This window comes from Telmatherina bonti (assembly GCF_933228915.1).
Source record: "Telmatherina bonti genome assembly, chromosome: 16".
Classification (NCBI taxonomy): Eukaryota; Metazoa; Chordata; class Actinopteri; order Atheriniformes; family Telmatherinidae; genus Telmatherina; species Telmatherina bonti.
This window is the reverse complement of record NC_136614.1, coordinates 20,962,596-20,990,246: the sequence shown is the minus strand read 5'-3', so window position 1 is coordinate 20,990,246 and position 27,651 is coordinate 20,962,596. Positions and strand designations below refer to the sequence as shown.

At 37.1% G+C, this 27,651-nt stretch overlaps 1 protein-coding gene across 1 annotated transcript in view; it reads left to right on the top strand.

Annotated features, from left to right (window-relative positions):
• fig4a (FIG4 phosphoinositide 5-phosphatase a) overlaps positions 1 to 27,651 on the top strand; it is a gene marked incomplete at its 3' end in the record, with an annotated part of 51,145 nt that overhangs the window by 7,471 nt on the left and 16,023 nt on the right. Inside the window, 13 exon segments of the mRNA XM_079255490.1 lie at positions 1,449 to 1,549; positions 2,321 to 2,483; positions 4,550 to 4,647; positions 8,998 to 9,131; positions 9,463 to 9,579; positions 13,459 to 13,504; positions 14,435 to 14,583; positions 14,790 to 14,956; positions 20,126 to 20,264; positions 22,531 to 22,589; positions 23,097 to 23,244; positions 23,348 to 23,431; positions 26,079 to 26,277. Of these exon segments, the coding sequence (XP_079111616.1) occupies positions 1,449 to 1,549; positions 2,321 to 2,483; positions 4,550 to 4,647; positions 8,998 to 9,131; positions 9,463 to 9,579; positions 13,459 to 13,504; positions 14,435 to 14,583; positions 14,790 to 14,956; positions 20,126 to 20,264; positions 22,531 to 22,589; positions 23,097 to 23,244; positions 23,348 to 23,431; positions 26,079 to 26,277 (1,604 nt within the window).

Genomic DNA, 27,651 nt, shown 5'->3' with positions numbered 1-27,651 from the left:
AGTTCTGATGGCACACTTGTGAACTGGTTGTAGATGAATATATGAATTCCCTCTAGATTTTTGAGTAGCTCTTGTTATGTTGATGCATGCTGTCCTGCTGCAGAGTAAATACTTAGATTTATGAGGGTAAAAGATTGCCTTAGGTCCCAGATTCTAGTCATTTACCATTATGTCTGCTTTGTGCAAATCACATTAACAGGATAAATATTTTGCTTTTTCACTCCTCAGTAAAAAAAGAACTTTGTGTTTATGATGATGCTTTGTTTTCAGCTCGTTAATATGCATATGTTGCTTTGTGTTTTTGTTTTTTCAATACCTGTGCTTTTACAGAAGAATGCATCACACTGACAAACAAAGGAGGGCTTTACTGTAAACTACTGCTGTATCACTTATCAGGCAGTATGCTTCCACAGTAACAATGTGTGGGTGGGTTTAGATAGCCCCCAGAAACTGTTTGGCCTTCACTGTTTTGCTGAGAATGTTTGAGGGCCAATGTTTGCAGTATGACGAGACTCAGAGGATGGGTTGAATACAAAGGATTGTAGCAGATGGGAACTTGCTGAAGTACATGCAGAAAGATGACATGCAAGCTGTTTAACTGCTTGGAAATGTTTCACATACACACAAAAAAAACCCATAAAACATAATATGGAGAAAAAAAACCCAAACTTGCTCTGTGCAGATTGTGCAGACTATGCAGTGCAATAAAGCATTGACCAGCGGGCACAGCCTCTCTGCAACTGCTTCCCGCTGCTCATAAGCTTTGTTTTTGCAAGTCCCGCACTGATTTATATGCATCTCTCTTGGAGTGAACAAAGAATTTCTTCCATTGAATGTCAGACTCCCCTCAGTTTAAAATGAGAAAAACAACTCCCACACAGATTAGGGTCTTTCTGATTCCAAATAGGCTTGTTTTATCTGTTCTAGTGGGAATTTTACAAAGTTTTAAAAGGCTGTGTGTTAGGCCTACCTTTTAATTTTGTCTGTTTATCTTTGTCTGAGTTGCTGCTGCTTTCCCCTAAAATATGTTGCTCCTCTAACAACCTTTTGCAGCATCCTTTCTCTTTTTTTGCGTCTATCCTGTTTGGAAAGAGGGAAAAGTATCTATGTCACCTCTAACGATCAAGAATGAATCTTATAATCACAAACTATTTTGTCAAACAAACACAATGTTAAATTTTTAGGTCAAATATATAATAAATCTAAGAGAATTGTATTAATTTTAAAATATTTGGTTTCTACTGGTTTAACATGTTTAATAGAAAATGTTGTTATAGAAAAGCTCCAATGTTAGTACATCTATAACATTATATCAGACAAATTGGCTATCTAAGTTTTTCTAAAACAAGTGTGAGTGCATGTGAATTTGCCAGTGTGATGCTGCTTTTAATAATTCCTCTTTGTATTATTATTATTATTATTATTCCTCCTTTACCCACCAACTACAGAACTACTGATCTACGGTCGACCAGTTCACATCACTCTTATTGCAAGGCGCTCCAGCAAATTTGCAGGGACCCGCTTCTTAAAAAGAGGGGCCAACTGTGAGGTAAAGCAGTAGCTAAGGCAACAGAACACATAGATAGTGAAGGCAGGACTGAGGGCCACCAGGATGATTGTGATGTCTCTGGTTGATCACAGGGGGTTAATTTGAAGCACATTATCTTCATTCAGTATTCATTTAAGAGTTTATTTAGTTGGGTGGTGAGAGGAAGGATTCATTTTGGACACAGATATAGAGTTTCATATTTCTGTTTGTACTATAATACTGAGAAATGGTTAGACTCCATTTTCATCATTTTCTGCTATAGAGGGAAAGTAAAGTAGTATTTTTGGAGGAACTAACTAATATTTGAAGTGCACTGCTGGATGTTTGTGATTTTTTAACTCTTTTAATTTAACATACATGGTGTTAGGACTTTATTGCTGTACAGCAATTACAGCCACATTAGTAAATTATACTTTTGATCTGAAGTGAGAATGGCAAAACATTTTTGTATAATGACTAGTGTCCTCATTTTTAAGATCCATTCATCCAGTTTCCTAACTGCTTAGTTGAATTAAGGGTTGTGGGAAGCTGGAACCTTTCTCACCAATCATTGGGCAAGTCACAAGACAAACAACAAGAGGACAACTTAGAGTAACCATTTAACATACATGAATGTCTTTGGATGATAGGAGGAAGCCAGAGTACCCAGAGAGAACCCACGCATACACGGGGAGAACATGCAAACTCCACACAGAAAGGCCATTTAAACCTTTTCATGATAACCTTTTATTCTTTATTTAAAAAAAAAAAAATCCTTATTTTTATTTGCAGGGCGATGTGGCTAACGAGGTAGAGACTGAACAGATCGTCCATGACGCTTCAGTTATGTGTTTCACAGCGGGAAGCTACTCCTCATATGTCCAGGTCCGAGGTTCAGTCCCGCTCTACTGGTCTCAGGACATTTCCACCATGATGCCTAAACCCCCGATAAGATGTAAGACAGTCGTCAATTCATTGTGCTTACTTAATTGTCCAATGTCAGAAATATTTGACTTAATACTCCAACATTATGAAATAAACTGTATATAACAGGGACCTTTTCTGCTTTACGAACAGTACATTGCAATGTGTAATTAAAGAAGTAAAAAGCTGGCAATGTCACCCAAATTTAATATGTTGCTCTACTATGAACAGATCTCTCCTTATGACCAGAAATGACCTTGTTGGGAGAGGAAAGGGATGTAATTTGAAAACTACATTAAAATAAGAGAGTGAGTTTGTGCTAATGCTGTTTTTTTCAACCACTGGCACAGAGAGAAAAAGAAATTTAAAAAAGAAGTAGATAAGGGCAGAGTGACCCCCTCTTGGTTTTCCTCTTTGTATCAATTTCACAGTCTCATTATGAGCTGGATAAAAACACAAAACCAGCGTCAGAGGGAGGTGATTAGGTTCTTGAGACCGATGACACTAGAAACCACTGTGCACGTATACACTGGAATACACTGAGACTCGCTTGTGTACAATGCCCGTATTAAATTATAATCTATTTCTCTCTTATTTGCCCTTTAATTCATCCTCAGATGACAGTTACCATGTGAGATGGACACGGAGTGTGTCCTTAAGATCCCTCTGTATGTTACTTGCCTCATTGTCCTACTCTCACTTTGATGCTGAAACGGAGACATCTGTCCTCAGCTGACATTTCTGGAGCTTTACCCAAACGGTTTACCATCAGTTTGTTTAGTCTGACTCTACCTTGTTGGTATTTTTGTTCATCCACATTATATCATACAGTAGCTCTTTGATTAGAAATAGATAAGTTAAAGGTAAAAGTCTGTGTTAAAGGAAAATTTTAGCATTTTGAAAAAATCAGCGCCTAAGAAAGCAAGAAACCTTTTTTTTTTTTTGGAACTTGGAACATTTTGTAGAGCTTTTCTTGACCTTGGTGATTTTTACTGCAGGGTCTAGAAATGAAATAAAGATATTTAACACAAGGCATGTTTGTTTGTGGAGCATATTCATGTACAAAACATTTCAATGTGCTTTGCATAAAAGATTAAAAGCATATCAGACGTTGCAAAAGTAAGCATTAAAAAGAATTTGAAATATAGACATGATTAAAGCATTTATTATTAGAATTATCAAAAAATGATTATTAAAGTAATTTAGGAAAGCATGTCTGAAAGCAGTGCAAGTTAGAAGTTACCATGGAGATTTCATGCAGAGGCACATGAGAAAAGAAACATTTTTAACCTGAACTTAAAAGTGTCCACATGTCTGCAGCGTAACAGCTAAATGCTGCTTCTCCATGTTTAGTCTGGACTCTGTCCTGGACTACGTGACCTGAATCTTTGCATTTAAGAGCTCTGCTTGGTTTATATTCTCTGAACTGCTGTCAATATTGCTCCATGGCTATTGTTCCATATCCACCATGACTCTTAAAAGCAATGTTTATGGAAAATTTATGCAGTGATTGTTACTACCTGTATATTGATGAGGGATTGTTATTTCAGTATACTGCTTCCCTTTGTCATCACTGTCATTATCTGCCTTCTCAGTGCACATAATATCTTATTTCTGCTAAGATGAGATCAAATGCAGAGGAAAACATTCTGATGAAATGCTGTGAGCGACAGTTAAACACTGCATGCTTGGGTTTCAGTCGGTTTTGAGATTCTTCCACACCACGGTATGAAATGGACTGCTTAGCAATCAGAACAATATTTTTTCAAACTATAAACTCCTTTAGTCTCTCTTGTCCAGTTTTTGGTCAGGCTACAGATGTGGGCTTAAAATGTGTTACAGATGGAGACAGCAAACACTGTTTTTTGGAATAAAGTGAATAAAAGAAGGAAAATCCAATAAACACATAAAGATGAATGAGGAGCAGCGGCTAACTGTTCTGTGTCTCCTGGAGCTCAAAGCTTCAAAAGAAAAATTAGAAAGCTTTAAGATTTATTAAACTTACCAAATAACTGCAGTATATATAAAAGAAATTGGTTTCAATACCTCATGTTTACCTATACATTCCATAACTTTCTTTTCTTTTTATTTCCCTAGTGGACCAGGCAGACCCATACGCCCATGTAGCCGCCCTCCATTTTGACCAAATGCTCCAGCGCTTTGGCTCTCCCATTATCATCCTCAACCTAGTCAAGGTAACGGTCACTCTGAAAAACTCATTTAAACCTTCAATATCCTTTTTTCCACAACAAGTGTGAACACACCACAGTACAGTGAATAACTCCACAGTGAGTTTCTTAGATATTTCCATTGAATATAATACAAAAGACTGTTTTCATGTTTTAGAGAGTAAAGATTGGACTGCTCTTTGAATTTAGACAAGTTCAATTTCACATGCATTCCACACTTATCTGTTTATGGTTAATACTGATAAATCACTGTTGTATGGATCACAAACTAATGTTTTTTATGTGTATGAACCACACAAAGTGTTTTATGTTTGTCTGTGGTGAATTTTACAGCATGCTCACATATATATTCATAAATGTGTGTTGATAGTCTGTAGCAACTGGTGTAATTATGTCTAAACCATACGGTCATAATTTTGGCAAGTTTAGATGTAATAAAGCCAGCAACACAACTTGCCAGTCATGTCATAAATTTTTAATAAACGTATTACAGTATTGGTATGTTTACATAATATTCCAAACCTGCCAAAGTTATTACGTTAATGGCAGGTATTGTTATTGGTTGTTATGACATTGTTTGCTACATGGTCTCTACAAGAATAACTATGCAGTATTTTAAAGGAAAAGCAAAAAAAAAAAAAAAAAGCTGCATTACTCTTCTTCCGTTATGCATTGCTGCAGCTCCTCTTGTGGACTTCTGCTTCTGTTTCCTGCTTAGATTTATTTTCCTTAAACTTGTGGAAGGACTTAATGAGATATATGACATATAAAAGAAAGCAGATGTAGTGAATATTTTATAAAAGCTCTTCCGTTGCTTTGCCTATTCTTTCACAGAGACTTTGTTATATATCCCATCAATAAAGCAAGCTTTTCTGACTTTTACCTGGGTGTTTAGAAACAATTAGGAACCTTCTCAGCTGAAGGTTATTGTTGCTTTATGAAACACAGCACAGACATCCTCTTATACTGATAAATGTGTTTACATTATTGTTAAAAGCTACAAAAAATATTGATGTCTACTTTATTCTCCAGCCTTAATTTACATATGCAAAGATGCAAGTTGTAAATGCGATTGAAACTCATGGTTTTACCTAAAATTGCTTCCCTATATCAGGTCTTCCTTAATTTCTAAACATCCATCAATGCATACTGTTCTGCTGAGACAGCTTTCTGTGGGGTGAGTCTTGCAGAGTGGGCTGTGAGTAACCAGTGATATTCTGCACTGTGTTGATGATGCTCTGAAGAGTGTGCTGCAGAGCAGCTTCCATACGATGAAGACATGCAGTGTGATAGCACACTGTCAACAGAGCAATGCTAAAAACAAGTCACAAGCAGCCTCTCTTGCAAGTCGTTTTTCCTGAACATGCTCAGAAAGCGGAGATGTTGCTGGGCTTTCTTCAACAGTGATGTTAGTAGTCCAGGAGATGCCTTTAGAGAAGTTCATGTCCAAAAACCTAAAGGATTCAACTCTCTCCCCACTTGTGTCCACTGGAAGCACCATTCCTGCAAAAGTTGATTAAATTCCTTGATTTTTGAAGGATTCAGCTTCAGATTATTCTCCATGCACCATGCAGCCATAATTCTCTGTAGACTTTACCCTTATCAACTGTCTCATCTCAAATAGAGACGAATCCAACCACAGTTGTCTTTCATGACGTTGATATGGTGTGTTGGATGAGGAGAAGCAAATGCATGTGTATATAGTGTACAAAACAGGACAACCTTGAAGGGCTTTGACTCTGGATGTGAAATCATTGTTAGATTTTTATCTATATCTAATGACTTTATTCCGACTGCAACATTTATGTAGTGATAAACACCTTTCTGAAGGACACGTCACAGAAAAGGTTATTTTAAGGATTACATTTTTAATAAAAATCTGGATCTTCTGGATATAAAAATCTTTAGTGTTGTAGTTGCTCTGAAACTATTCCTTTACAGCCTACCTTATTTACATTTTTTTTCAGAGCATTTGCCAAATAAGATCAAAAGAGATCTGCATGTTGGATTGAAAGTATGAGGATTTTAGTGTGCAGTGTGTAAAAATACTGATGGGAATCTTGATGAATATTTTATATTGGAATATCCCCTAGCCATGGAATCACTCAACAAGTGTAATAGAGCAAGGTAAGATGTGTAGTCTGCTAAGCACATGATTGACATTGGGAATTAACAATTAGGTGTTTTTTTTAATGGGAGATTTTCCTCAGTGGTTTGTAATTATCAGCTGTTGAAATTCCTCCTTGGTGATCAATCTTTCTCTGTAAACAGACATGCTGCAATGATAGAAAGAAGCATTTCCCTTCATATGCAGGAAAGAACACTTCTCTTCTTCTTTGTTATCTTGCCTTTAGCTGCAATAATTTTCCTGTCAGCCAATAAAAAGCTCCAAGAGGATGGAGTATGATTGAGTGTTAAGATAAGAGTGAATGCTTTTTAAACTTTGCTTTTAAAAAGAAAAATTACCAAAACATTGCACAACAATACAGGTTTATAGACAGATTATACAAAGATTAAATTTCTTTCTGTTTTCATCCAAACGTGCGTCACATTATGCAGCTTCTATCAGGCACACAGCCATATAATTTGTAGCTTGAATTTCAAGCTCACGTTGTCACTCACAAGGGGAGCTGTGCAGTGAGGGACCAATCGCAGACCTCAGAGGTCTGCACAAGCCAGAGCCATGTGAAATTTGCAGACCTTGGGGAATAAAAGCAGGGGGGGGGGACCCCCTCCTTCACTTATCCCAGAGAATCAAAAATGGGGAAGAATTGAAAATTCACCATTAAATCTTGACAGTCCAGCGCTCCCAGGTGGGATCAGTGGGTGCCATGCCTTGTCTGGGGTGTGTGCATGATGATGTTACGGGTTGCCGCATGTTTCAGAGAGGAAGAGAAAGCAGTGCACATGGCCAAGCATGTGAAAGTCTTTTTCAACCAGAGCATTTAGTCAGGTTGTTTAAATGCTGGAATGACTTTTTTGTGTCTTCACAGAGATACTTTATATAACATGAAACAAATAGTCTTTGTCTGCTATATTGTTAAAATAATCACTGTGATCATCTACATCCCTGAAAATGTCATGGAGACCACACCGTCTCCTTGCATCCTTGTGCATGTGCCACATGTTGTTGCTGATGATCTGTGACTGCACTTTCATCCACCAATTTCTGGTGTGACGTTTTCTGGTTTTTATCTTTGTCCTCTTGAAGCCTTTGTGAGTGGATATTCACGTGTAGTGTACTTGTATCTTGTATCTTGTATCTTCTACTGAGATACTTGTAATATCGCATTTGTGCTTCGAAAGTGTGACTGAGTGTGCGTAAGTGCCAGACCGTGTGACTCTGCTCTGCAGAGTGGATGAGGAAATGCACTGGTTGCTGTGTTGCTTTGCTGCGGCTGGATGTGTCAATGATGATGTGAGCTCCTTAACGATGCATCCATGCTGATTATCACCCAGGGTGATGGGCCATAAAGACACAATGGAGGAGAGCTTAATGGACTACCACAGAGAAAGTTTAGGTGAATGCATGCTACCAAAGTAATGATTTTCACTCAGTTGCTCAAGGAGTTGCACAAATTTGGCCATAATTAAAAAAAAAACGTGAAGATTTGCACAAGTTGAACAAAATGCTACCGTGAAATAATAATTGTCATCTACATTACAGTTCCAAAACGTCTAAATTCAGTCATTCTGAATGTAAAGGAAGATTGTTGAACACATTACAGCGCTTGCAGTTCTGCATCAGAAACTATATGTCAAGATCCTCTGTGAAGCCTGTAAATTGCTTCTTGCAGCTTTGTCCTTTTTCAGAGCTCATTGTGGAGAAGTCATGACTGAATCTTGGTGAATACATCGAAGTGGTAAAAAAAAAAAAAGAAAAGGGAAAAATTGTTATGTCCAGTGCTCTGAATTTTTTGTCTCTTTAAAAAAAAAAAAAAGAGTAGCCATGAGCATCAGGCTGCTAGATATATAAACATCTTTATTTTGTCTATAGCCAGGCTAAAGTTAACGGTGCTGCTTGCTAACAGCCCCAGTGTGGCATTGGTAACACTAGCTGAGATTGCTGGTTGACGTACATTCGTGGGGACGTTTGTAACCATTAAAACATAACAGGGGCTTTAGAGTGCTTACCGAAAAATACGTGGGTATGTTCATTATACCTTCATATACTCTGGACTACATCCCTGGTTACGTCTGACTAGATCTTCTGTCGTCATGGCAACTTTTTTTAAAGCAAGCAGAGTTTCCACTGTGGCCCTATATCCGAACCACTTGAACATAATACTTTCTAAGCTCTTTGGTAATAGCATCATTCATGCATGTGATTTGGAAAACATCTCTGTTATTTCACAGAAACGTGAAAAAAGGAAACATGAGAAGATTCTTAGTGAAGAGCTCTACCCAGCTGTGATCAACCTCAATCAGTTCCTCCCTCCAGACCACTGCATTGACTACATCGCCTGGGACATGGCTCGCTACACCAAGAGGTTGTAACACGTGTGACAATGCAGTGAGCCAAAATGAAACATAACACAAAGTGGTGTTTGTGTTTGTGTCTGTGTCTGTGTGTATATCTCAAAATTCCTTTTAGAATTTTTATCCAGTCAGTTGCATGCAGAGTTTAGTACACAGTTTTGAATTAATGTGGAAGACGTGTGGTCATGTGTGGTAGAGGCTGTTTCCAGGTTTAAGCCCAGTTGGACTGGTGTCTGATGCCTTGGAAGACATATTAATTAAATTAGCAGTATTTCAGCTCATCATGAAATACAAATGTTTAAGAACATCAGTATGACCTTTACAATTCCTTTTGTTTTCCAGCAAGTTATGCAATGTGTTGGACCGCTTAAGCATGATAGCAGAAAATGTTGTCAAGCGAACAGGCTTCTTCATTAATCGCTCTGACTTGTACTGTCACACCGTCCGACCAGATGACAGGTGAGTTCTTTGTCCCAGTGTACTATTGGTCTTATACCACATAAAAATAAATGAAAGCTTACAGAAAGTGTAAGCTCTCATATACAATAAAAACATAACTATCTTTTTTCTTATATATGTATATATATATATATATATATATATATATATATATATATATATATATATATATATATATATATATATATATATATGTAATGTATATATAAAATTGTAGAATATATATATAAATATATAGTTTAAAGTCTTGTAGCATTGTTTATTATTCCCATTAATAACGGCAACAAAAAAAACAAAAAAGTTTAAGTCCAGGTAACTTTTTATTGTGCCTTCTTTGTTTTTTGGATTTTATAGCTTCTTCATAATACAAGAAAAGGATTTAAAGCCACACCTTGTGGCTTGGATGGTTAATCTTCTCTGTATGAGACTTTATGTGAAGTTCTAGAAGTTCTGTCACTGTGGGGAATATCCATACATTGTGTATATGTATGGAAATTAATCAATATCTCTTATTATACATAAAAAAAGCCATCTTATATCAAAGTAAAATACCCGACTTGGCTAAAGTGATAAATACATGTTGGAGAAAGATCATGATCTTTTGTTGTGATCCATTCAAGTCTTTTGTACACACAGTGAGAGTCAAGGCTTTATTCATGTTTGTATATTTTGGATCATACTTAAAGGCAATGCTTAATTTCCAACCTGTCAAGATATTAATTCCTAATGGAGATTATGTCTGTTGACAGGTTTATTGCTGAGATATTTCTGCCAATAAGCTGAGTAGACTGCCGTCTGTGTACATGGAGCATGACTCCTTCATTGTCTGCATATTGTAATCACTTTCATCCTCCATAGCCATTCTGTTACATAACCCAACGACTGTTCCACCCTCAATATTAATAAGCCTTTCTTTTGCATTGCAAAACACAATATCACTCTTTCTTCAATGCTTGTTCTCACACACTGCAGCTACTCCCATTTAGACAGAAACACAATCCTCACAAGCATTTAGAAAGAAGAACATATTACATCACCTTCCCTTTTGTAATAAGGATGATAGAATTGTTTTCATTTATTTATATACATTTTTTTAATATTCTTTTTATTGTATTCGTTAAGCACCTGTTGATATGATTTAGTGATTTCTTACAAGTTAATTTCAATCAGGTCATCAAGTTCGTGCAGGGAAGAAAATATTCCCCTTAAGAGCCATTTATGCTCCCTTAAGTGTGTAAATGGGGAAGTCTTTTCCAGACGTTGCTATGCATCACCGCCCTCATACTTCCATGTGTCTTTTATGTTGCTATGGTTAGTAAGTTGTTTCAGCTATAATTTGTGACGTCAGTTTCAGACATCAAGTGTTGATGGAAAGGCGCCACCGTTAAGTTGTTTGCAACCCACACCCTGTCTTTTCTACAACTTTGCCCTTTTTTCTTTATTGTTCTGCTTCTCCTTCTTCTTCTCTGGTTTGTTTCTTTTGCTGGTCACATGTCAACTTTACTGTTTAATAGTAACCCTGTGGTTTTTTAAAATATGAGTTGGATCCTCAAGGCCGGCGAAAAAGGACCTAATTACGTGCTTAAATGATGTAGGACATGGACGAATGTGTACATCTGATCTATCTCCATGTCCGTCTTTCTCCGTCAAGCATCAATGAGCATTAAATATCTGTTTTATTGTGTGAAGCAGTTTTTTTCTTACAGTCTTTACGTTTTACTTTAAGGAAAAAGTGTATGGAACAATAAAATGGATCGGGAGCACAGAGAGATAAAAGTAAGCGTAGATGCTCAGCATCTGTTCAACAGCGCCTGTTGTCAGACTTTTACAGTGGTTCTGTTTCAAGTTTTAAGCCAAAACACATCTGTTTCCTTAAAGGTTCAGTGATTTGCATCTGCTTCAGCATCATATGGAGTATATGTACACGTTTGTGCATGACCTGATTAGCTATCCACCAGCTGATCAGAAGATGGTGGCTGTCTCAGGATCCTGCTCTGTCTTCTCATCTCCTTTCCTAGTGTTGGTTGATTAGTAGAAAAAGGTCGGGAACTCTTAGTGTATTGTCCTTGTTTATTTGCTCAACACAGATCACATTCCCCTTAATTAATTGAGTCTGGACAAGAAAGCAGAGAACACAGTTTCTTTTACCTGCTGCTGACACTGGGCAGAAGTCCATCCAGGAAATACTAGTAGAGCTGAGTTTCATTATATCCCATTTGTTGTTAAGGTCTAGGGGGTGGTCGATACCCCCATATTGATCATTTGTGGGTTTGGTAAGGAAGTTGACACATTGATTATTTGTTGTTATCACAGAGCTAAGTGATCCTCATCTGCATTCCTGCTGACGTTTTCAGCCCCGGTCAGCCTGACAATCTGTACTTCTATTTCTGGAAATCTGCAGCTGATGTTCTCGTGGATAACGGATGATTGATTTCAGGTGTGATTGGTCTGAATTCAAGGTTTTTAATTTGCCAAAGACCACGATGTTTTCTAATGCAAATTCTGTGTCGACTAAGTTTGGAAGTTGTTTTAAAGTGTCTTTGATGTTGTAAATGTCCATGCTTAGCAGTGCAGTATGGTTTCCACGGGAACGGCTGCTTCAGCCATTAGCATGGTAAAGGCTGTTTTGGGGTTTAAATTCTTGATGAGTAACAGTCCGAGCTACTCTATTTCCCAAGAGCTGTCTGTTGTTGGATGTCGATGTTTCAGTCCCTCAGCTTGGCAGAACTTACACTGCTGTAAGTTCTGCCAAGCTGAGGTCCTCATGGGCCGCTCTCCTGCACGTTTTCCATATATTCTTGTTCCAACACACCTGGCTTCCATTAAATGGCTCCAACAGCAAATGAAATTGTACACTACTGATTAAGTTCTGTTCCTGATTAACTTGGATCAGGTGTGTCTTAGCAGGGCTACATGGAAAACCTGCAGGATTCTGGCCCTCGAGGACTGGAGCTCGACATCTCTGACTTACAGAAGTCTGTTAATGAGCTTGTTACTCTTTTCTGCTTTATAATACACATTCTTGCTCAGACTCTCCTGATAAACTTCTACAGATACGACAGAGATGTACCTATGAGATACAATATACTTGAATAATAACAAAGTGATCACCCCATTAGCATGCCTTCATTAGTAGCATCATTAAGAAGTGGGATTTATTCAGCTGGTTGCAATTTGCAATTTTTTCCTTTGGATTTAATTGCATTACACACACAATTAACCTTTAGGATAAACCAACATTGATAATCTTTAAAATCTTAATAACCTGACAGTGGACAGATTTCCAAACTTTTAAACACCTTAATTTATTTCCAATTACATTAAAACAACATAAATACAAGAAAAAAATGTTTTTAAAAGAAAGGAATATAGTACATTGAAATATTAAATGGAGAAATTGTAAATAATAAATAAAATACACAATGAATAAATCACATGAAAATAAAAGCATCAATAAGAGTGATTAAAAGCAAATTAATAATAAGATAGATGGGGTGGATTAAAAAGAAATCAAATAAACAAAAGCCAGTAGAGGTTTGACCCAAATTTTATTAACAACTGTCAAGAGCTTAATGCCACTATCTGTCCAATGGTGATGAATGGTATAATTATCCAAATAAATTGCTCAGGTTTCAATGTACCAAGTACAGTTTTTTGTGCATTTCAACACACTGAACATATGTTGTCTATTTGCAGTCTTATGTTTTTATTTGTCTTTATCTGTATTTATTCCACCTTGATTACCTTTACAATTTTATCACAGAATAATAATTCCACTTTACCATGCACAGGAACATGGACAAGAAATTTCTTCACAAAAAAGTAAAAATTTCCCCTTGTAATTTATTCACATTGTTGAGTTTGACATTATTTTTGCAGGTGGGGAGATGTTGGTGGATACATGACATCCCATGGACGACTACAAGTATGTCACACAGATCAAATTTGTTGTCATTTGTTTGCCAGCTTTTATGTGTGAATTTTAAAAGAAGCAGAGTGAAGTAATGATAATATAACCACGTATTTTCATGGTAGGGATGTTTCACAGACAAGAGCTCTTGTCTTGCTTTATTTAAGAATTACTCTGAAACTAATACTGTCAGAAAGAACATAGTGAATTTTTGTATTATTATTAGTTTTTTTTAAACTCAATCCTCATTTACAATGATGACCTGGGTCAGAAGTAAAAGTAAAACATGCAATGATACGTGCATATAGCAATGACACAAGTTTATAAACTATGTACACAGTTTCATGAGATTTAAAACATTATTAAAGGTTTAATGAAACAATTATTCTGAAAAAATTCTAAGAATACAATATAATCAGTTAAGGGAAGCGGTAAGGAGAGGTTTTGCTAATTAAGGCTTTGTAAATAAAACAACACCAATGGATCAGAGTATGCCGGTGGTATTTAATCTTTTTTCAGCATTGCACCCCTTGCAGAATATTTATTTAGCCTCACACCCCCAACAGAGTCCCATCTTTGGCTTTGTAACTGTAATTAAAATGGGAGAAGCTAAAGTATGACTTTTTGGGGTCAAACCTCAAACTACTTGAACGAATGATCATATCAGAATGAAATCCTGACCAAGATGGTATGAAAACAACATGGTACATCTTGGTTTGTGTCTGGCCAAAATGGTACTTTTTGCATTCAAGTGTCTCATTAAATGCTACAAGAGAGTCAGTTTATGAAAACATAATTCTGTTACTTCTACATGTATAAAATTATTGTTTAAAACTTGGAATAGAATGAGCAAGCTATTTACTTTTGTTACTGTGATGAATTTTCATATAATTCATATCTTGCACTTGGCAGTATTGTAGCTCAACTAAGTCTTTGTTCTTGTAGACCGGTGTGCTGCGGACGAACTGTGTGGATTGTTTAGACCGGACCAATACAGCCCAGTTTATGGTGGGCAAGTGTGCACTGGCTTATCAACTCTATGCTCTGGGAATGATTGACAAGCCCAAGCTTCAGTTTGATACAGACTGTGTGAGGTAAAACATCCTTTTCCATCAATCAAGCATTCAATGTTTTTTTGTCTTGTGTACATGTGGTCTTTTTTTGTACAATTTTGTTAAAAAAAACAAAAAAAAACCAGTTCCATTAATGACTCAGTTACTTAAAAGGATGAATGTTAAGCAACTACTATGATGCCAATATGTTTTTTTTAGTTTTTTTTTATATGTCTTTTATGATTCAGGTTGTTTGAAGAGCTGTATGAGGACCACGGAGACACTTTATCTCTGCAGTATGGTGGCTCTCAACTGGTCCACAGAGTAAAGACCTACCGCAAGATTGCACCCTGGACACAGCACTCCAAAGACATCATGCAGACACTGTCACGGTACTACAGCAATGCTTTCTCAGGTATGCTTTACACATACACTTGCTGGCACAAAATAATTACTGCGTCATTATAATAATAAGAATAATGCAATAATGCACATGAAAAAAGATCAATAAAATGGAGCAATAAAATACAGGATATTAGAATAAAATGTTTAAAACCAGAACATAACATGTAAGTTTTTAGTTTGGATTTGAAGGTCGCAGGATCTGTGGTGTCTCGGATGTATTGTGGGAAGGACTTCCAGAGGGTTGGGCCAGCTACAGAAAAGGCCCTATCCCTCATGAAGCCTCCTAAATAGGCCCACCTCTTCCCCGCCTAATTTGTCCAAACTAAAATGTAAAACTGTGTCCATTGTCATGTTGTTGACTTCTCTAAACACAGCAACTTAGCTTTCCCAGGCAGAAACGCCTAACGCATTCAGATAATATGTTGTGCAGACATATGTCTTCCATGTTTTGCTGAGAAAATAGATTTGTAATAAAACACCCAATCTTAAAGAGGCAAAATCCTGACAATCTAATGTCCCCATTTAAAGACATCAACCATATAGTTGCATGCTAATTAAAAGATTCTGTGTCGGTCTCTCTAGCTAGCTATCTATAGTTGTATTATTTTGTTTCTGATAGAAATTAGAAGATAATATACAGGTCAAGAGTAGCTATAAAAGGGTAAACAAACATAGCCATGATAATAGACCAGCCTTTCATCCCAAGGTAATTTAAAAGTAAAAGCGTCGTCTTTGTGTTTCAGGATCTCTTGAATTAAACATTAAACACCAAGAATACAAGAACATGAATGTAATATATATAGAATTTATAGAAATGGAAATAACAAGGGCCAGAGATGCTGTTGTTTCAGTTTTACATTGAAATGCGTGGATGACAAAATTAGCAGCGAAGCTCTGCAGTGTGTGCTGTGTACTGTAGCTTTTATTGAAACTTTTGATTATGCTCACAATAGCAGGAAGGTGCATTATAAGTTGTTTTGTGTATTTTATTGTTACCTTGACAAATGTTTTTATTACAGCTAATTTGCAAAGGAGATGTAACCGCTAATCCGTTATTGACCTTAAAGGCCTAGTAATGCTTGTCATTGTGACTTGTAATAAAGGAAATGACACCCTAGTTTGCCATGAAAAGACAGTATATCTGTAAGAAAACATGGATGATGAACGGAAATATTTTCCCAACACATTGCCCCAGAGGTAATAAGGAACATTGTGTATTTAACCAAAAGAAACAGATCTGTACTGCTTTGACCTACTTAGTCAACCACCCCCTCGTTTCATTGCTTTTTACTACCGTCATACACTTAATTTCAAAAGATGGGATCATTGGTTGGTTGGAGAAAGGAGCCAGGAAAGTAGCAGATTGTTTCGCCGGAGTGAAATGTCAAGTAGGATAGGCTTACATAAGCAAACACAAACACGCACACGAACAGAAAATATAGTACACAAGTAGTCAATATTTTCTGAACTACACACTTAATGATCCTTTGATCTATATCAGGTCTTACGAATCAATGTCCTGACAGAGATGACTGTTGCTTCATGGGTCTCTGGAAGGGGGTTAAAAAACATAAACCATTGGTGGGGGTTCTTCTTACAATTACACATTAATTTTCATTTATCTGCAAAATTATTGCATTTATAAGAAGTAGTAACGTAGCAAGAGTCAATAATAAACTGACATTTACTGGTTTGAGAGAGCTCAAAGAAGATACATAATCCACGACAGATGCCAAATTAGCAGTCTCCATTGCCAGTTGTAGCATGTTTATGTTCAGCATGGCTTTCTGCAAATCTCCACCTGCATAGCAGGAATTAGGGTGACCTGTGTTGTAAAACTGACCTGTCTCCTCTTTTTGGTTGTAAATGAGTTGTTTTAGTCAGTATTGGCATATCTATGTGGGACATTATGGTCAATAAATGTGCTTTAAAGAAAAAGTGAGCTGTTCCATCTGTAGAAGCTGTTACTGCAGTATCAAGCATCCTCAGTGAAAATCAACATATTCACCCAGGGGTTGTGCCAATCGTACCTGGAGTCAATAAATACTCATAATTACTACAGAGACATTTAAACAAGGTCTGAAAAATGATTAAATACTTTCCTATTCACTCATTCAAGCTGAATTTTATTCATTTATTTTTTTTTATTGTTAAAACAGACCAGAGTTGAGACCTAATGCCTTATAACCCCATTTTATTTACAGTCATACTCTCAAGTTTAACATAGGTGGAAAGGCAATCTGTAAAGATTATGCATACAGAGGCCACGGTACTTTAAAAAAAGTAAACATCCACATTTATTTATTTATTTATTTATTTATTTTATTGTCATAATTTAATGCTCTTTACAGAGACCTTGATTAACTATCTGTGACATTTTAGTAAGAACACATGGCTGTGGAATCACTAAATGTTAAATAGGGCAGGAAATGGAGCTTCCTACAGCTACACTAAAAGGAAATATAGCAATTTTAGGATGGTCTTTGGTACCCCACTCCAGAGCCATTAGATGTTGAGCTGCACATCTGGGTTATGTCACATTCAACCTTTCAATCATTTTATGACATGATTTCCTGATAATTATTATCTATCTTCTGCACATAATTCAGACTATTCACCTTTGGCTTATCAAACCCATTTATTCAGTTTCTGAACCGCTGGACCAAGAACGGGTCGCAGGATAGCTGGAGCCTATCCCACCTGTCATGGGGTGAGAGGTGGGGTACACACTGGACAGGTTGCCAGTCCATCGCAAGGTGCTTATAGAACTGGGAAATGAAAACCAAACAATTTTATTAAGTTGTTGACCAAAATTTCTATTAAAAACCTGAAATAACACAAGCCCATCAGTTTGGACAACAGTTTTTGTTTTAGTGTGTTTATTGGAACATATGCCACTAAATAGGAAACATCTTTCACATCATCACCCACGATCATCGTAGATGATTGGACCAGGTCAATAGATTCTCTGTAGCAAGTTGAGATAAACTTGGTTTGGCTGTCAACATGTGTTGATGACGTTTTCCTTTTTATGAATACGAAAGGTAAACTTGACAGTAATTTTATTGATGCCAAAGTATAGTGTAGAGTATGTATTACTTTAGCTCTTAACTAGTGATATACCTCAGACATCTCAGGCTTAAAATTACCTGGGGACTCAATTTAGCTTTTTTATTATTGAATGTGACTTTCTGGTTCAGCCTTCACGTGGCCGCACAATTGTTTGGATTAAATGGCATGAGACTGGGCAACAGCAAAACACGTGCTACAAGCTGAACCCACAAACATCTGAAGGGATTACCTCGCCAAACATGTCTAGATTTAATGTGATAGTTTGGCAAGCATTTCAAACTACCTCTGCTGCAGGTGTGAGTTGGACTCGTGATGAGGTCAACTATGCTAACAGTTCATTAATGGGTATCAGTGCACTGCAGACCTGTTCTGTGTTATATAAGTAGCTGGTGAATGGAGTCTTTGAAGCATTAACCTTCCTGGATTGAGTTGTGAGTTAGTGGGATCTGATTTGGGATCTGGTTATTCAACTTGATTTATCCGTAGAACAGTCTATATTGCCATTATAATGACTGTTGGTTAAAAACAGTAAGACTGAAATGAATCGACTTTTATTTTAAATAAATATTTGGAATAGCTGAATACAATGTGTATGAAAGTACAATCCTTTGCAATATGTTTTACTGGTCTTACATTGCAGATACACAAAATCTGAAAATGTTGGCTAATTATTAAGGAGAAAAAAAACCCATAAATGTGCATAAAATTATATATAATAGCATAATAGCTCAGTAATAAAACAAAGTACAGCAGCTAAGCTAGAATAAGTTAGTGAAATATGGTTCCAAAGAGAACTTTCTAACAACAAAACAAAACAAAAGGTTGTGTATATGAACACACACATGAAGGGCCACACGCTTTTAATCATGAGCCTGACAGTTGTCAAGGAAACAAAGAAAGAACAGGATTATGAGAAATAACTCATATAAGAGAAAATTTAGTTTGTACCAGTTTGTAAATGAGCCCCTGTGCTGGTGAGTTATAAACCACACACTGCAAAATGTGGAGAGAAAGTTAAGGCAGGCATGAAAGACCCAACTATGAAATATGAAAATATTTACAGCTTACAGCTCACGTCTCTGTTTGTTGGATGTCTCACTGCTCCATCTAATCACAGGACTCGTACATCAGTGTCCCAGCAGACTTGTACACAAAGGCAACATGGACACTTCTGCACAGAGTTAGCTACTGACAGATAGCATTCTGGAAGCAAATCTGTATAGTTATGTATTCATAGTCCTCCTGTATAGGATTAGCATCACTTGTTTGTTGCTACTCATATGTCGGTGAAGAATTTCCTCTTTATTTTCACAAAATACATCCAGGCAGAAGAACTAGACTGGTTTGGACAGGAGAACTTTGGTTTCTTCTTTGAGTTCACTGGCAGAACACTCCACAGATCCGCAATCTGAACAATTCTCCAAATGTCACGAAACATTTTGCTTTAAATGGCTGATTTCTTTAAGGTTCATTGTTTTGAAATCAACATTGTTCACCTACTTCAGACTACACTTTTCACTGTTTGCCTTTTTGATTTTATGAGTTGACTTGTTTTACTTTGTTGTTCTATCCAGCTTGAAATTGGACTATTCAATAAATATTATTTTAATTCCTTTTCTGTCCTGGAAATTATTATTTCAGAACTGCTGTCCTATTCATTTTGGATGAAAAGGCAGAAAATATCTCAATATATTGGCCTGACTTTTTTAAGCTTTGTTCATTTATCTTTTAGGATGTTTCCACCTTTCACTCAAGTTAACTGTAGAGGAATGAATCAATGATTATTCTCATTAAAATGATCTCACTCTCCATTAAATGCCAGAGAATATTGAAATTACATGAGAAGATATCCTCCGCTTGTTTTTTTTTTTCCCCAAGTCCAAAAAAAAAACTCGGATCTAGTTACTAGAAGTGGGAAAATTTTGTTTTAGCTGAAATGATCAATGAACTTGAAATTAATTTAATTTCCTTTGCAGTGGTTCTTAAAGTCTTATTGCCTTTTTTAGTTTCTATTCTCTTGGTCTGGAAGTGGCACACTGACAGACTGAAATTTTTGAAAACATAATGTGTTAATGCTGTTATTGATGCATCTGCATGAATCATTCAGATGCCGACAGACAAGACGCTATCAACTTGTTCCTCCAAGTCTACCAGCCGTCAGAGTGTAAGCCACACCTTTGGGAGCTGCCCACAGATTTTTATCTGCATCAGAAAAGCACCATGGCCCTCCCTTATGACAGACGCAGGTAAGCATGCTCTTCCATACACACACACACATACACACACACACACCTCAACCCACTGATATAACAATACTTACATCTAAATACACCAATGTGATTCTATCTTTTCTCTTTGCACAATGAAGCATGAACCTCTTATGGTTTCTTCTTATGCTGGGGAAGTTTTTGTTTGTTTTTGTGCTCATTAACTGGCTCTGTGTGAAAGCACTCACAAAGGATTAGCACCTGCTCTGCTACTTCTAAGAAGGCTTCTCGCTCTCTTTTTTTTTTTTCCTCTAAAAGCCCAGGCTGTACACTTCTCTAATGAACTGCGAGGTTGTTCACATGAACGTGTGGATGGATTTTTATTGCTTTTCTGGTCAGTCCAATTGGGTTCTATCAAGCATCCACTTTAGCCTGACAAGGATCACAGAGCTTTGACCTCAAAATCTTGTTTTATGTGTGGCAGTCCCCAAAGTGAGCTTCATGGAAATGAGGGTCATGTGATCGCTTTGCACTGATTGCACAAACTACAGCAGGTCACAAAACAAACAAGAGACGAACAGAAGTTTATTTGTGTTCAAGAAACACTATGTGAAAGTAAGAGGCTGTGCTGGTAGCAAACTGAGGCTCCAAAACGGGGAGAACAAAACAGATCACACACACATGGTTGGACAAAACTGTTTGACAGAAGCAGAAAGTAGAGGAAAGATAGGAGACAAAGCAGTAACAGAATTCTCAACTTTTTTATTGTCCTTTCATATTTCACACACATATTGCCTAGTTCCACACAGCAAAATAAGAAACGGGAAGTTATCATAGCAGCAGCTTTACTCTGAGGCCTTAGCAGACACTAATGGTATATAAGTAAATGTTGATAGAGATAACCTTTCTTTGAGTGTCTATTTCTTTAAAAAAAAAGGTCTTAACATCTCTTGAGATGTGCTTGTTTAAAATTTGGAGATTTCAGGCACCCACAGTGAACAATTCAATATAAAGCAGGGGTCTACAACTCTGGTCCTTGTGAGCTACCATCCTACAGGTTTTAGTGTTTCCCTGCTGCAACACACCTGACCCAAATCAATGGCTCATTTTCATTTGAATCAAGTTTATTGTACAAGGGAAACACTAAAACCTGCAGGATGGTTGCTCACAAGGACCTGAGCTGGAGAGCCCTGATGCAAAGATTAAAATAAGCAGAAATATTTCTGCATGGACAAGGCTAAAAAGCTGTTTGACATGGCTGCTATCATCAGAGATCCAGGCGGCACTAATTCCAAAGCAGATACGACTTTGTGGTGTAAATTCCTGCACAGTCTGAGGAAGATTGATGACTTTTTGTGTCTTAGCAGGCACAAAAAGAAGAAAAATTCACAGCTGAAAAAAAAACAAACAAAAAAACGCATCTTTGAAACATTTTTATGTCCATAAGCAAATTTAAGTTGAACTGAAGCAAGGTTGGAAAAACTGGTTTGATTAGTCAAAATTAGAAATCCCCTTTTTAAACTTGCATAACTTCCATCTTTTGAGTTTCAGATTGTCTGACTTGTTCTCACATAAAGATGTGGGGTTTTGTATATTCTAAAGCTTTAATTCTTTAATTCTGTATCAGAAAAAACATATCACTTTCAAAACAGCAACAATTGGTTTCAGATACGTTAGACGAGCTGATGTAACAGAGTGGTAAACGTGCCCCTGTCCCAATTTGTCTTAAATAATATTTTTTGTATTAATCGCCAAATGAATGTTTCTTCAGAAACAAAAACAAAAAGAAACAAACATATTTTTTCCTATAAATGATGTGCAAAGTTTTGCATTTATTTTTTTTCATACTGGGGTTTGTATTTAATTTCAGCTTTTGACCTAGAATCGCTAAGTGCTTATTCATGTGCATAGGGTAATAAAGTGCATTCAGGTTTCTGCCTTTTTGTTGTCTTCAAGCTTACATAAAATAGATCCATTTTTCTTTCATGGGCCATTCGTTTGTATAGCCATAATGGGCCCAGGTACTTCAGTCATCGTTCTCTGAAATTAGCATGGCAGGAGTTAAATTCAATTTGGCACGCACGCAGCACTTTTACTTACAAACTGGAGAAAGTAGCACATCCAGCAAGGGTATTCATTCATTCAAATGGCTTACAGTGAATAAGAGTCTGATGTGTTCAGGTGTACAGTAGGTGGTCCAGGCAAGTCAATTTTCGAATCTAGGTTATGTGAAGCTCCAGATGAGACTAAAACAGACTTGTCTTTGATGGGCTGTAATGCATTTGGACATCTGGTTTGTTTCCAGCTACACACTGTGGTGGACAGAAGGAATCCTATCCTACCTACCTGTTCCTTATGATGAAGGTATCTTCAACACATCCATTTCTGCATCAGATCAGTTGTGTTAAAGTTATTGTTCTTCACTCATTCTGTTTTCATTAGAAAAAGAGTGGATGTAACTTTTTTTTTTTTTTACTTTTTTGGTAAGGCTATGACCAATTACCAGCAGCTGGTTTTACAGCACTCTTCTAATGTATTCACACAGTTTTTTGTTTTTAGCCATTATCACCACAAAATCGATATTAGGAATGATGATAAATTGAAAATAAATAACTCAGCATATTAGATGTTCTGCAATGGCTATTTTAAATCTGAAAATACAATAAAACGTTATTAGTCATTGATTTCTTTTCATCATTTGCACATTGGCTATAGATTGTAGAGGCTTTGTCTACTCAACATTTGCTACCATTCTTATCATTTGTTTTTATCTTTTTTGCAAGAGACATGTTTTACATACTGCCTAACGTATATTCTGTTTATGAGTGTGTTTACTTATGGTTCTGTTTGTGTGCATTTATCTGGATGCAGTCGCATGTGAGGACACTATGAAGAAGGTCAAAGTGAAGAGGGTCAACCGCTTCGATGAAAGCATAGACATCTACACAGAATTCTTCAAACCATACGAGCTCACATCTTTTGATGACACTTTCTGCATTGCAATGACAAACTCTGTGAGGTAGATGCATGTACATTTATATAGACCCTGCATTATGAAACTGTGTTGTCATAGTACACGAATATGTTGACTAATAAGCATCCTGCTTTTTGCTCTCATAAAGGGAATTTATGCCAAAGTCAGTGGGAGTGGATCCAAGTCCTTTCACAGTTCGCAAGCCAGAGGAAACGGGAAAATCAGTGCTGGGGTGAGTGCCTCTGGAACTAAATATCCTGCAGTACATGGGATGTTATTGTTTTGAATATATTTATGTGTTTGTGTGTGTGTGTGTGTGTTTTTGGAGTGGGTGTGTAATGAATTCCATGTCACCGTGCCCTTATACTCACAGCTTCATTAGTCATCGAGTGCTCAGGTAACCAAAATAACGTTCTGTCCTTTTCTCTGTTTTCGTGGAACCAACTGATTAGTTTGTGTATCCATGGGATTTTTTTTTTTTAAAATATAAAAGTTAACACACAGAACTCTAAAAGAATAACCCTTGATTGTCTCACCAGCTGATGTCTTCTGATGAATTACTTAGCACAAAACTACAACGGTCACACTGCATATTAATGGGTATCTTATGTTCTGTTTCAGCCTGAAGTTGATGAAAAAATGAACAGCTTTTATCTAAAAACAAAAAATAAAAACATGATGATTTGTTTTTAATGAAGCTCTGGAATTGAATGGGGTGTCATTTAAGGATTTAAGTCTATTCTTGAAGAAAATCTCTTCAGTTGCACAATTGTTTTAGTTAATCTTCGAATGAACTCTGACAAGATAGAACACTTACCATAACTATGGTAACCATATCCATCCATCCATCCATCCATCCATCCATCCATCCATCCATCCATCCATCCATCCATCCATCCAACAAGCCATCCGTCAAGCCATCAGTTAAGCCATCCATCCATCCATCCATCCATCCATCCATCTGTCAAGCCATCCATCCATCAAGCCATCCATCTATCCATCCATCCATCCATCTATCCATCCATCCATCTATCCATCCTTCAAGCCATCCATCCATCCATCCATCAAGCCATCCATCCATCCATCCATCCGTCTGTCAAGCCATCCATCAATCTATCCATCCATCCATCCATCCATCCATCAATCTGTCAAGCCATCCATCAATCTATCTATCCATCCACAGACAAGGTTCTGTCTGTAAAGCGTCTTGAGATGGCATTGCCATTGATTTGACGCTATATAAATAAAGTTGAATTGAAATTAAAATCCATCCATCCATCCATCCGTCAAGCCATCCAGCCATCCAGCCGTCAAGCCATCCACCCATTTTCCTAACTTCTTAGTCAAATTAAGGGCTGCAGGCAGAGTAACAGCGAGAGGCAGAGTACACCTTGAACAAATCACCAGTCCATCACAAGGCCAACACAGAAAGACAAACAACCATTCACACTCACGCTGACGCCTAGCAACTTTTTAGACCAGTCAACCTAACATGCATGTCTTTGGATGGTGGGAGGAAGCAGTAGTACCCAGAAATAACCCACGCATACACAGGTAGAACATGCAAACTTCACACAGAAGGCCAAAGTTCAAAGCTTCCCTGAGCCGAGGTTCAAACCAGCAACCTCCTTGCTGTGAGGCCACAATGAAATCAAAGAATCAGATATTCCTTTTTTGTTATCTTTGTGTTTGTCTGTTCTCTTTTTAATCAGTCTGTGATTTGTGTCACTTTAGTCTCAGCTATACATCTGGAATGAATCTGCTGCTGGTCTTTCTGAGCCTCTGGATGGAAAGCTGTTTTATCTACTCTTACTTACAGACTGATGAAGATTTCATTCCCCTGGATACAGACAAGTGACCGTCTGTATTCAGACACCAAGTTATTGTAGTTGGCATTATAAGGGCTTGCTCTGATTCATCCTCTCTCAACTGATGGGTATTGTGCTAATTCCTTTATCAGATACTTTAATTGAATTAACTTTGTTAACCTTCACTGAGAGTTTAACTGGGAATTCTGCACGTGTTGAATTTTTGTGAATTATTAAATCAGTTGTCCGGTTAAAAACTATGTAAAGTTCAGAAGGTCCAGTGAGTCATATTTATCTATAATGTAGCGTGGGCATCAAGGTTCTATTCAATCTTTAAATGATTTGTCTGTCCAGAAAGTGCAATATGACTCATCTAGTTCACTGGCTCTGAATCTTTTTAGGAGCATGTGGGTAAACATCACCACTTTATTATTTCTATCAATGCTGTGCAGCAAATCATTGCTATACAGTTATACAATATTATAGTCAGGAGAAAACTTAAGTGGTTCTGTTAAGGTTGTGTGGCTTTGGTTTTTGATTTGCTGAAATATATCTTTGCTCATTTTCTGGTGACTTGTCGCCCATATCAAGATGCCAAGCTACTGAGATGAGCATTAATTGACCAATCTGGTTCTAGTCATTTTCAAACATCACCAGATTAAACGTAACCGTAAAAACTAACCTTCGCAAGCAGCTTTTTTTTTTTCCTGTTTTAAGTTGGATTTGAAGAGCTGCAGTGAAAACCATCCTGGATTAGTTATTTGGGTGAGTGTTGGTTGGTTATTTGGTTTTTCTCGCAAAGGACAAAGAACACTGAGCTTCAGAGGGGTTACATTTCCTCAAGATAAACATTCTCTTTAGAGGGATGGTGATTTTGAAATTTACAATTGCTGGAGACCAAAAAGTCTGTTTCAGGTGCAGGTTTAGATTTCTTTAACTGACTAGCTGTGGAAGGAATATAACCACTATCAATCTAATGAGTGATTAAGTTCAGGTGCCTTAGTAAAGATTACATATAGGTAATTTTATACATTTATGCTTATGTGTGTTTATTTGTGTGTGTTTTTGCAGCAACAAGAGCAGCAAGGAGGAGACAGTTCTCCAAAGGAAGACTGCTGCCAGTGCACCTCCTCCCCCAAGTGAGGAGGCCATTTCTAGTACATCGGAGGATGATTCCGAGGAGGACCGAGATGATGATGGGTCCGTGTCTCAGCGCTCCACCCCCATCAAACTGTTGACAGATTCTGGGGAAAGCAGTCGCACACAGGAGGTATGAATCAATGTGCTGCCCGATGAAACAGGGTCATGTGCTGAAAGAGAAGTGTACCCATCAGGTAAACACAATTTTATTGCGACAAACTTGATACCCACTGAAATCAGATTTAAACACTTCAACATGGAAATGAAAGTTAAATGTTAAGACAGAAAGCAGCCGACAGATACTGTGTGTCCTTCGGGTCTGATGTTTTTAGTGTGAAGGTAAATTAGAACGTCTAATAATCCAAAGATAAGTAGTGTTTTGTTTTTTTAAACCTTCAGGAAATGTCTTAGTTAAAGCAGGTGCAATAACTGCTCATATTATTATCCTTAAAGGCATTTTGCCTTTTGATTGGAGTAAATCACCCTCATTGTATTTCCTCCCTCTCACCTCCCTTGGGTCTCCTACAGGAAATTAGTTATCTATCTCTGTTTGTGTCAGACAGACACTTTGCTTTAATTGGACTCTGATAAAGCAAAGGATTAAAATGGTGTCACGTTAATGCTGATGTTGGATTCCAGGAGGGGGTTTGTGGTTATTATGTCTATGTTTTTATGTCCAGCTGTTTAGTGTTAGTTTTTTCTCATATACTGTTTATCTTTTTATTGTTAAAATGGATGGATTTGCTGAAAAATGTGCATTATAATTGTAAGAAGAAATTGCAGAATCTTGCGCACCCCAAATATGATTAATGTGTAATTCAATATTTTTTCCAATCTTTAGAGTAAATTTAGATTTGACCAGATCCACTGATTGTGGCCAAAAGTAGCAAACACATTTATCGCCATTTGTCCTTCAGACACCAAAATGTATTTATGAAATGTGTTTCCATCTCCCCTTCCACCCATGACTTTCTTTTTCTAAATAAGGAAAATAAAAATACGTCCAGCAGTTTCCATTAACCAGTATTTTAAAACTGCACATCAAAAACATTTTGTTAAATAAAAACGTTCATAATTTTTTTATTAGTTTATTCAGAGAAGATGGTCACATCCTGATATTATGCAAAAAAATTACTCATTAATCTCAGGAAAAGAGAAGAGAAGGTGACCAGATTTAACAACTGATGATATATTGAACTATTCAATTCAGTTCAGCTTTATTTGTTTAGCGTCATTTCACAACAACGTCTTCTCAGGGAATTTGACTGAAAATCAGTTTGAGACAGTTTTTTGTGATCCATTCAATTTTCAAACAAGCCCATATAACATCTTAGCAAAGGAAACTAATGGGCTGTACTCAATCTTGCCTTGATGGGGGATTGAATCTAAGTCAGTTCATCCCCCATCCTTAGCATGTACAAGGCAGCAGGCGACAGCAGAAGGAAAACAAAAATCTCCCATTTAAAAAGGAAGGAAAACCAACAGAAGCCACTTCACGGAGGGC